The following is a 12,098-nucleotide window of genomic DNA, read 5'->3' on the forward strand; positions in this document are numbered from 1 at the left end:
CCCAGGATATAGGCACCATCAGTTTACCTACTGGGAACATATGCACTGTGGCGTTCTTTCCAGGGGGATGTGTTTGCATGCATTCTATGATAGGAAGGCTGTAATATATCAGACCAGCAAACACCCCCCGCCCCCACAAATGCACGCACTTCAGTAATTTCAGAGAAATATAATGCCCTGATCCTAAAGTAGCTTGCAGCCCGATCCAAACCTGTTTACTCAAAAGCAAGTCCTGCTGGGATCATTGAGACTTACACCTGGCATAAGAATGCTCAGAGTACAGGCTTCCTTGGAAACCAACATAGTTTATTTCAAATGAGGGTCTCCGAAACTGGGGAGACATCAAGATTCAGTGCAAACATGGTGCTTCACTGTGAGGCCCAAGGACTGCTGGCAGCTCCAGCCACCTGAAGTCTCTCCCCCACCCCCGTGCAGCTGCTCTCTAGCTTGGCCTCACCGTTTGCTTTAGCAGCAGGCCAGCAACCTGGATCAGCACTACTGGAGGATGCTTTTGGGGTGGGGAGTCAGGAGCCCTGCTGCTCATCACCCGCGAGGCAGTGGTACGGAAAGGAGGGGAGTAGAGGAGCCACTGGCCCACTAGCTATGGTGCGGGAGGAGCCCAAGAGGCAACGGCAGCATGGCAGGCTGCTCAGGGGCATTGCCTAGGGTCAGAGCTTTTCCTGAAAAATGGGGAAGGCACTGGATTAAAGTGACTGGGAGCACAAGCACAGCGACTGATGCAGGGGCAGGGGAGAGAGGGATGATGATGGCGCATAGGAGTAAACATCCTGGGAAGGAGTAAATTGATCTCTCTGTTATCATGTTATATAGCATCTATTTTATGTTTATAAATGTTTGCTGCTGAACCAAGTCTGAAAAACAACAACAACAATACCATGAGGCACTAATGTGGAACAGCCAATCTGAGGAACACTCCATGGGCTCCATTCCTGGCGGCCATCTCCTCGCGCACAGACCCTGAACTGGTAATCCACGTTGGGATCAATATGCAGCACCGTGAATTCTGTGTCTGAGCCGACGTACACATCCTCAAAGTGACTGGCAGTACTCTTGCGACACTGAAGCCTATAGTCTTGCGGGATGAAGTCCTCGTCAACCTGCGCAAGCGTCATTTAGTCAATTAACACAGTGGCTCGAATCGTCCTTCACTAGACTGTCTCAGTGGCTCCCTGGACTTCAGTGTATCAAGGCCATCAGGCATGCAGGAGCAGGTTAAGGTAAACGCTGGCCAGGGTGGTCCCTAGGACAGCAGGAGTGTTTTCCAGAAGCATCTTCACAGCAGTGAAGGTGCAATGCTCAACCTTCTTCTCTTTAAAAGGGCAAATGCAGATTCCCAAGAACATGCGCCACATTGCCAGTGTGTGAGAGGGCACCCTCCAGGGGGGATGTCTGCAACTCTCTGAACTTGGAGAACTGCTGGCATTCTATGTGGAACGGGAGACAAATGGAGGTGGTCTTTCCTCTGCGCTCCTCCCACTCTGCAGAGCAGTGAGGTGACCGATCTACCTGCAGCGCTTTGGAGAGGGAGGGAAGGAGGCTGGAGTGTCATCAGGACAAGACACACCTTGGAGCCACCAGTCTCCTCCAGATAGAACATGTCCTCATGCCCTCTCCAGGGTCACTTCTCCAACCTTGGAGAAACATCTGGCACAGTACTTTCTGTGTCAGCTGCAAGGGGATGGGACAGAGGGATCCAAGTGCAAATCCCAAGTTCTGAAGTCTGAGTTCTTCCTCCAGCCTCAGATCTGGGACTCCAAAAAGATGCTGTTTAGGGGGCTACAGTATTGTCCTGTTAGTCTCACTTTTCATCCACTAGATTGTAGCTACTTTGCCAGTCATATGGGATCAGAAGACAGTCTTTCTGCATACCCCTTAATGCTGGTGTGGTGTCTGTGCAAGATGTGAACCCAGCTACATTCCTATCTGCTACGGTCACTTCAAAGGTAAAAATGACATTTAGGGCACAACGCAATACATGCTTATGTCCTACAGCCACCAGTATTTTCTAGTCGGCATGGCTGGCTGGGGCAAGCTGAGAACTGTAAGACTTTTTCCTATCCAAACATGCATAGCTTTGCACCCTTAAACAGCACAAAAGGTTGGAGGCAGGTACCATCTCTTAGGACATGTTTTCCAGTGTGTCAGATAAGGCTACTGGAATAGTAACAATTTAATGACAGCATCATCTCAACATAAATATTTATAATCACATAATCATGGAATTAATAACTGCTGCTTGTATTATACACTCATGGGAAAGCCTGTGGTTTAATGAGATGCTTCTGACTTTCTTCCCCAACAATGTCTCTATTTTCAAGTGCAAAACAATTTAGAAAGAAAAGGGAGAAAAATATGCTTTCCGTACTCTCTCCATTTTTGGGTGTAAATGCAACATATTTTTGGGTTGCAAGAAGCCTGTGGAAAATGTTCCAAAAAGACCAAGACAAAGCAGATGTTTACACCCATGGAGCACAGCCCCTACAAGGCATGGCCTCCAAAGCAATCCTTGAAGGTGGACTTATTGCAACAGAATCTATTCCAAACAAAAGCACCTTCAGAGCAACCCAGTGCAAATTTTACTGAGAGCAAGACTCAGTAAGCACAGTGGGATTTACTTCGGAGTAAGCATGCACAAGATGGTTCCGTTAAGTAGTCGGCCTGTCATCCATGGAAGAGGATCCCTCTCGGGGAGAGATAAGATAGAGGGGAATCCACTCTTTGCCTAGAGAGCAACAGTTCTGTAGGGAAAGAAGCAGCTCCACCCTTAGCAGCCTTCACTGTGTGGCAACAGCAAAGAATGTTCTGTGGATTGTACACCCCCAGCAGATTTTCAAAGAGTGTTTTTTCCCCACTCTTGTCTGCACATAGAGGGAATGATCTTGAAAATACCATTTTGCTCACCTTACACCATCGCACTAGGATGCCCCCAGGCTTCTCTACCAGTTCTTCAATTTGTACTGGTGGTTGGGATGCCACAGTTCCATGGTTAAAGATCTGATTTTTCACGATTGCAAGAAGAGAATCGTCCAACTGGGCAGACAGAGAAGGCACATCAACCAGCGATGGAACTTCTGGCAAACTAAAGGAAGAGAAAACTATTTATACTACCTGGTAAGTCACTTCTTTCATCCAGACCCTTTAAACGATGCACCAAGCCTTTATCACTCTGGTGCTTCCAGAAAAAGCTTTTATTGTGCATGCAGTCTTCCTTATTTATGGAATTTTATCAATGAGGGTGGGCAGGCAGGAGGGGAGGTCCAGACATGGTCCTTTCTAAGTATCTTATATGATCCCAGTGTTTCTCCCATCTTTTTTTTTTTTACCAGAAAATATCCATTAAGGAAGAAAAGACAGAATAGCTGCAAAATGCCTTTTCTTTGCTAGGACTAACAGTCTTTTGTTCAAAAGCACCCTTGATTTATTATTACATTGCATGTATACTGTGCCTTTTTTCCTCTTGCAAGGAAACCCAGGGTGCTTACAAGGTTCTCACCCTCTCCTTTTCATGTTCACAACAATCACCCTGTGTGGTAAGTTACACTGAGAATCCATGATTAGCACAAAGTCATCCAGGGAGCATCAACACTGAGTGTGAACTAGAACCTGGATCACTCAAGTCCCTGTTCAACACTCTCACTACTCTGCCATACTGTCATTTTTGGATCATATCCCCACCACCCCTTAGTACCTAAAAAGCCTGATCAAAAAGAAAGGAATATCAAATATATTTCAAGCTCCAGACAACAGAACAACTCTTACAGTGAAAATCTGTACAGGTCAACTCAGAAATAAGTCCTACTGAGTTCACCAGGGCTTATTCCCAAGTAAGGAGACTTTGGATTGCTGCCTTTATAACTGAAGCGTAACCAAAATAATTTGTCTATTTCTCAGTTGCAGTTTGTTCTGAAATCTCTGGTGTTAAATCAGACTGTACTTTAACTGGAGCCATCTGAAGGTTAAATCCCATTCTAAATACCAGTCCTGCTGGTTCATGTGGGATCAGGCCAAGAAAGCCTGGCGTGAGCTTTCAAAATAAGAGCACTTTCTATTTAAGTCAGGTGTCCTAAGTGGAAGAAAGGGACTATACACCAGGAGTAGGCAAAATGTGGCTTGCAGAATTCGGGGGGGGGGGGGAGTACGGATGGATGGATGTGGTGCCTGTGGAGCTATGGAGCAGCTGAAGGGTTCTTTGGTAATGTAACTGATGCCATCTCATTTTTGCTAAAATCAATTTTGGTGTATGGAGGCAGGGGTGCGGTGCACAGAGGAAGACCAGAATGCACAAGCTGCACCAAGCTTCCCACACTTGCCCACCCTTGCGCTAAACCAACCCTGTGGCACATTCACTCTGGCAGCAAACCTCCACTGCTAGTGCATCCCTCTTACCTATCCAGTTGAATATGCAAAGCCTTTTTAGTAAAGCTACAAAGCTTGTCGCTGTCCTCCCAGGTAACTCCATGGATGGCACTTTCTCCTGGAATCAAACAGCATAAGAGATTGTCCTACTGAGGAAAAAACAAGCACCCTTCATGCCACAACAAAAGGTAACCTGGCTTGGAGGCAACTATTGGTCCCCCACAACTGATTTCACTGATGTATGATTGGCATCTATTTATCTGACAATTATAGTTGCTGATACATTATCAGGTGGACCCAGTACAAATAACTTACAATGAGTAAACTTGTGAAATCCAAATAAAATGCGAACCTCGAGTATAAGACAAATCATAACAAAGGCAGCTGTTTTCTCCAGGTCTCCTTGCAAGTCTACCTCTGCAAGGAGCAGCGGCTAATGAAGTTGGCACTTCACCTAACTAGTGGATCCTGAGCATGGTTTGGGTGCAGTACACCCCTCAGCACGTAACACCCACATCTTTTCCTCTTCCCTTCACCCCACTCTGCACGGGGGAGGACAGAGGGGAATCCAGCAGTACCCTTTCCTGTCCCCTCTCCTCTATTTTGATGTTGACACAGCCTGCCGTATTCCCCGCTCAACAGAGGTGTCGTGCTCCTTGAGTCCATCTGCATCTGTTATAAATCCCCCACCCGACTTCTCTGGCTTCATTTGGAACAAATGAAGAGAGGGAAGAAAGGCCAGTCTGGATGATATCTCAGCTTAGTAAGCCAAGAGAAGAACAAGCCTTTTCTCTAAGAACAAACTCATTTATGTACTGTACGGCACAATTGAATCAGGAAGCCTTTATTGAACGGCACCTTCCCATCTCATTCGAACTGGGAAGCTACAATTACCTGCTCCAGAACAAGCCAGGACAGTGAGGCAACTACAAAGCAGTGGATTAATACCCTGACCCTTTTAAAACTTGGTAACCATAGTTTCTAGGTTTAGATGGAACAGACCTATGGTCAACTGAAAACTTCCTGGCTTATATGCCTGAGGTGAGGTATGACTATCTGAACACAGACTGGTGAACACAAGTGACTGATGCAAAGTCCCCCTTGTTCTTCGCATAGAACAGTAGAGTTGAAAAGGGGCTGTGAAGGCCACTGGGTCCAACCCCCTGCTGTTGCAGGCCACCAATTTATACCATCCCACTCAGATTTAAGTTCCTGTGACACTTCAGATGGTTTCCTCCTGTGAGGAGGAGCCAGAGCCGCTTCTGCATAACAGAGCTCTTCTGAAGGCCTCATCTGAAAAGACCACATTCTGCGATCAAGGGAGGGCATGAATCTGGTGTAAAGCAATCAGGTTCTGCACAGAAAATGGAATTAAAACAACGATGGGTAAAATCAGTCATTTTACAAAAAGCTACTGTGAAACTTTATACATTTTATTTGATTTCATTTGGGAGAGTAAAGTATTATGAAGGCTCGTCCTGCCTATCCTAAAACAAAGCCGGGGGGATGAGAGTGTCATAGCTTCTTGGAGGGACAAATGTTTGGCTGGGCTGAGGCTGCCACTGTGGCCCCAGATATCTCTAACTGAAGCATTTTAGCTACATCAGACAAGGGGACTGGAGGTAAAGCTACACACTGTGGAACACACATGGCTATGGCTGAAGCACATCTTCACAGAGAGCTTTAATAAGATGCTGGGGTCTGATAAGACTGTCATGTACTTCCTCACTTTACTTCACTGACTTGGGGCAGGGAAATTCAAAATGTGATGACTTCAGGTTACCAGGCATGTTCAACAAACTAACGGTGTTACTGCAGACAGGGGTATGGGGCGCTGGCAGGGAGCCACACATCTCCCTGGAAAGCCACTGACAGCTGTTGGCAGCACTGTGGTAGGCCATTCTTCATCAGCCGGGAAGTTTGTGGCAACTCTTGATTGCTAACTACATCCAACAAAACACCAGTGGCAACAGAGACATGCTCCAACCCCCATCTAGGGATTACGATGTCCCCAACGTCTGAATTCTTAGTCTGATAGTAACTGTGCAAGCATCTAGCAGAACGACCCTAGCAGAATAGCTCATTTGTACTATAAATGAAAAACAGTTATTGAAATTCCCATGTGTATCATCATGTATTGAAAACATGTGTATGTGCATGTGCGGGATGTCACATGGCAGATGTACCCCCTTTACCAGCAACTAATGTGCCAGCCGTAGCCCCTGTGCGTTCATGGATCATGGAATAGTAGGGTTGCAAGAGGCTATGAAGGCCACTGGGTCCAACTGCCTGCTGTTGCAGGTCATCAGTTTGCACCATCGCACTCACATGGCTGTCCAGTTTCTTTCTGTCTATAGTGTGGGGAGCACACAACCTCTCTAGGCAGTTGGCTCCACTGTTGTACTGCTCTGACAGTGAGGAAACATTTCCTGATATCTAACCTGAATCTGAGTTGATTATTCCATGCCTACACTCTGCTATCAGCGAGAAGAGATCTTGACCTACAGCCTCTGAGGTATTAATAGAGGGATATCATGTCCTCTCCCCGCTGCCCCAGCCTTCTCTTCTCAAGGCTGAACAAACCCAGTTCTCTCAGTCTCTTCTCACAGGGCAATGACTTACATGAATGCTAATGCATACACAGTGGGCCCTTTCATGGAAGAGAGAAGCTTGGTCCAGTGAGAATTTCTCCTTGTGCAGATGAGCCCTAGGCAAATGCACTGATATTCATGTAGGGGCAGTTCCACCAAAGATACATCCACAGGATGGAGCTCGCTAGTCCAGCCTCCATCTGCACATGGAGTAGGAGAAGTGGTGTGTGATCACATTCTCAAGACAGCCTCCTACCTTCCCGGACAAGTTCATCCGCTGTACCGACTCCATGCTCTATCAGCTTCTGGCACTCATCCAACGGTTTGATGCTTTGCTGTTCAATGGCATCCACTTCCTGCAGCAAGGTCACCAGCCGCTCATCCAGCAGCTTCTTTAAGGTCCCTTTTAAATCACTGAAATGCTGTTCAAGTACGTCTCTTGTCAGTGCAGCACTGTCTTTGATCTAAATGGAGAGGAAACACTTGATGCATGAAGATCTGGGATGAGCCAAAACTAAGATTTGCTGGTAGGAGCATTCAGAAACTGTACCCAAGTACAGTCAACTTAAGTGATGTATTTCTGAAAAGGATGCAGTACAGAGAGGATGAAGAGAGAATAAAATGAATCGATTTCATTTTATTCTACCCAATCTACCATTTTGCTCTGTAGTACAATTCAGACACAGTTTAAAAAATCCCATGCCAACCCAACACATACAGTCCAGTAGATTGGGGGAGACAACTTGTGGCTTTCCAGATGCTTTGATCTACAACTCCAATCAGTTCTAGTTCACATAGCAAATTGTGAGGATCATCGCAACTGTAGGCCAAAACATCTAGAGGGTCAGCAGTTGCACACTTTTGCAACAGATCTTACATGGGATTTCACTTTTTATAGGTTGTTATAAAGTGTTCTAAGCCTGTATAAGTTTGCCTTTTGTGGTGATGTCCTACCACATTAAGGACACAAATGTTTGCATGTTTGCTCAGGAAAAAAGCTTCTGAGAAATCCACGAGACAGGATCTTGAGGCTTTCTATCTTTAGGCTTTCCCATGAAGCTTGCAGAAGTTACTAAGGACAATTTTGTGCTTGAATTAAGTCAAGCTACCTGCATCTGAGGCTGCCGCCACTTAGCAGCAGCACTAGAAGGAGCTGAGCCATGCTCTGCTTGACCTGCTCTAGAGTAAACAGAGAAGAATTCCCCACTGGGACAGCACTATTGCTGCACAGTGGTGGAAGCTTTAGATGGGAAGGGCAGGCAGTGCGCCCCCTCCTCAGTATTACCATCACCAAACAGCACATGGACAGAATCATACACAAGGGTGCTCCTCTGGAGTCAGCTGAGCAGAACATGGCTCCCCTGTCCAGTCTACCTCTGTTAAAATCAGCAGCAGCAGCACTGGCAGCTCTCACCATGATTTATGAGGTCTACTGTCATCAATCAGCTGTCAGCAATCCCAACTGGCCCTTCCTTATCCCCTCTGACAAGCAGCAGGAAAGACCGAGAAAGCCTCAGATACCTGCAGGAGGACTGAGAGGAGGGGCAGAGGCTCAGAGCACCTCTCCTGCAGTGCCCCTGACCCTCTGTAAGGCACATCTCAGGCAGGGTGGCTTTTAGCATGCTGTGTGAGCCTGCCCAATAGAGTCAAAGGAGAATTCTCACCCTTGGAATCTCAGTCACTGGCTTAGTCTTCCCTGGCGGAGAGAAAACAGCAGGGCATGGGGAGAAGGCGAGCCAACTCAGATCATCTGCCACTTTCTCCCTACCATAGGAGAGAATGCTGTGCCCATGCAGCCAACATTCATATGAAGTCGCACACACGGAATGTATATCACCAATAAATTTAATTTTGTTTGTTTGTTTGAGAATTACCAAGCAGGAGCAAAACCAACTCATGAATGCGGCAGATGGAAGAAGTGAAAAAGCTTGAGATACAGAAAGGCTGCAAAGACGCTGGCCAGATGTAACTTCTTGATCTTCAGAAGTACTGAAAAACAGCACAGGATGCTCTACTACAGTTATGTAAATCTGACTTCCTCTTTAAGGCCCATTTGAAGGTCTCTGTAATGAAGTTATTTTTTCCTTCACTTGCTATTTTGGCACTTCAGAAAAAAGGAAGTGAATGGCTACATACATGGGTGGCAGGAGAGAAGGGAAGAACCTTTCTCCTATCTTTTAGGTCTTTTGCCTCTCAATCTTGTGGTCTACTCTGCAAGGCCAAATGCACATAGGCCATAGCCCTTCCCAACACGGTGCTGTTCAATCACAACTCCCATCATCCTCACTACCATGGTCCAAGGACAAATTGGAGCGGGATGGCGAGAGATTTAGTCCAACACACTGAGAGGGAACCAGGCTGGGGAAGGCTGGCATGGGATCAGATGAGAGGAGCCATGTTTGCATGAATGAACTTCATCATACTGTATGGGCAAATCCTGCAGCAGTGCAATATAAACAGTGAGACTCTGCTAGTGCCCCTGCACAGTAGAAGGCCTTTTCCCTTTGTATTTTTTGCAGTTTTTCTATATACTGCTTTTCATCGACCAAATGTAATGAGTAAAAGTAATTAAATCCACATACACATTAAAACAAATATGCTTCAAAAATAAAAATAAAAATGCAGCAGATAGACCTATAGTTAAAATGCCTAGGAGGGAAAGTAGGGGGGCACCTGACATCTGAAATATTATCAGTGTTGGTGTTGTGCGACTCTCCTTCGGAAAGGAGCCCTCTCTCTGATTGTTACCAAGCTCATTTCCAGTGGAGGAGGACTTGAAGCAGTATATCAGCAGGAGACCTTAGAGGTGCATAAAGGAGTGCGTGCTGGCATGAACGAGCTAGTTATGGTTAAAAAGGTGCAACTCTGTCAGTAAGATCAGGGAACCACTGATGCACTACTATCAGGAAACACGAGTATCCAAAACATAAAACACCCAGTACAAAGGCTCATCGTCCCAAGAGTAGACAGGATACTGCTGTTGACCATGGGGAGGAACAGACAGGAAAAATGAATACATTGTGAGGATGAACAATGGCAGCTTTCATCAGGGCAGAAGCACACCACGCAGGTAGCCACAGACTTGGATTAAATAAGGCTTACAAATGAACTACTATAGACTACCAAGTAAACAATCTTTGTTCAACCTTTCAGACCAGAGATTATTAACAAAGGTTAAATTTGGCACATGAGCTGATAAAAATTGTAATATGCTAGTGCTTTCTGTTGACGGACTTGCAAAGCTTGGATAGATACGCTCACACAAGTCCATGCATTAACACGATCTGAATACTAGAAAAAAGGTCCTGCATAGGAGACAGTTTCCAACACCAAGACATCTAGCACAGTCCCTCAGGATTGTCCACAGTGACTGGCAGCAGCTCTGCAGGGTTTCAGACAGGGAGTGTTATCAGTCCTGCCTGAAACTGCATGGAAATGATCTCTGCTATTGAGATGTGAGTAGAAATGAGTGTTGCTAAGTAATATTCTGAAATGCAAGATCTATGGACTCACTGCATCCTCCATAATGAAACTTTCCATATTAAAGCAATATAACTGGGAAGCAGCCGGATAGGTGACCCTATCCTAAATTAGAAATCTCCCTAATCTCCTTTCTAATCTCCCTAAATTAGAAAGAAATTTCAAGTTCTTTCTGTTCACCTTTAACTCTGTTGTCCTAGGATTCCTAAATATCTAGGTAACATAAGGTATATTTATCCTTTCCATTTCAATCCTACTTTTCTACTCATGGCACTCAAGGCAGCAAAAATACCATAAATAAGCAATAAATACATATTTATATTTTACATTTACAGTCTGCTTTTCCTCCAAGGACCACAAGGCAGTGTACATGATCCTCATCTCCATTTTATTCACAAGACAACCTTGTGGAATGGGTTAGGCTACAGGTCAGTGACTGGCCAAATTCACACTGCAGCTGAATAGGGCCAAGAACCCAGGTCCCCCAAGTCCCAGCCCAACACTCCAGAACATATAAATGATGTTTGTATTTATGCATTTATGTTTTTTCTGTATTTAAAAAAATAAAAAGTAGGGGGAAAACAGAACATATAAATTGAAGAAATCAATTAAGTTATGGCTTCTGCCATAGTCAAATGTACAGTCCAGAAATAGACCTATTGGTGAAGAATCGAGCCTCAGTTGCTTGTGCCAGCTGCTAACACTTGAGACCTGGCTAGCACACCTCTCTTTTACAGGACACACATTCATGGAGTTATGATAAAATCAGGTAGCCAGGAACAAGACTCTTGCAGCTGGATGACCTCAACATGAGAGCGAGGGATGGTAGGCCTAGTTCCTAAATAAACGGTGGTTTAAGAGGGCAGAGCAGAGTAAAAGCATTAAGAAGGACGCAGAAAGATTTTAACTGCAACATCACCTGAGCCTGCAAAGCCAGCTAGGGAGTAGAACCCAGCAGCTCACACGCCAGCAGAGAAGCTGGACAGGTGAGCTGTTGCCATCCAGCATTATACAGCATGACTCACAGTGCAATCTTGTAAATGTCTACTCAGAACGTGTTCCCATGCACTCAGGAAAGTGGGCTTGCAGTGTTAGTGGATTGAATTCCTGACTGGGAATACATGAACCTAGATCTTCCCAGTCCAAGTTCAACACCCTGACCATTACAGCACACTATTCTCAAAATTCTTTATGTTCAAGTCTGTGTTTCAACACAGAGTCACCATGTAGCTATGTCACAGTTTGACCAGTCCATCAAGATTGGAAGTTATAACCACCTTAGATGAACAAAATTAGATGCACAAAGGCAAGACCAAATAAGCAAAAGGTCTTTCCTGCGAACACTTATCTGGCACGAGTAGATGAGGTGGCAAGAGTCTGAGAAGCTGTAGTACTGAGTACTGATGAATATTGCCTTTTCAATTGTAACAGGAGAGCCATGAAAATAAGAACATATTGGCCATCACTACCAGCTGAAGACACTGAACAAAGCAAGTAAACAACAATAACCAACAGTCCAAACAGTGCGAGTTATACCTTATCCAATAATATTTCACAGTGCTCTTTACTACCCAAGCATCTTTAGTTCATTACAAGTGTTTTCCAATGAAAACGAGACTCATTATATATCAGATTTCCCCAGCCTGAAGC

The 12,098-nt window shown here is 45.3% G+C and overlaps 1 protein-coding gene across 1 annotated transcript in view; it reads right to left on the reverse strand.

The window, feature by feature from the left end:
- Positions 1–12,098, reverse strand: part of CRLF3 (cytokine receptor like factor 3) — a 30,633-nt gene that overhangs the window by 11,809 nt on the left and 6,726 nt on the right. Inside the window, exons 2-5 of the mRNA XM_044422082.1 lie at positions 7,225–7,432; positions 4,408–4,495; positions 2,923–3,100; positions 896–1,118 (exon numbers count right to left, since the gene is read on the reverse strand). Of these exons, the coding sequence (XP_044278017.1) occupies positions 896–1,118; positions 2,923–3,100; positions 4,408–4,495; positions 7,225–7,432 (697 nt within the window). The remainder of the gene's footprint in view (positions 1–895; positions 1,119–2,922; positions 3,101–4,407; positions 4,496–7,224; positions 7,433–12,098) is intronic.

Source organism: Varanus komodoensis, unplaced genomic scaffold (genome assembly GCF_004798865.1).
Source record: "Varanus komodoensis strain SLA01 unplaced genomic scaffold, ASM479886v1 scaffold12, whole genome shotgun sequence".
Classification (NCBI taxonomy): Eukaryota; Metazoa; Chordata; class Lepidosauria; order Squamata; family Varanidae; genus Varanus; species Varanus komodoensis.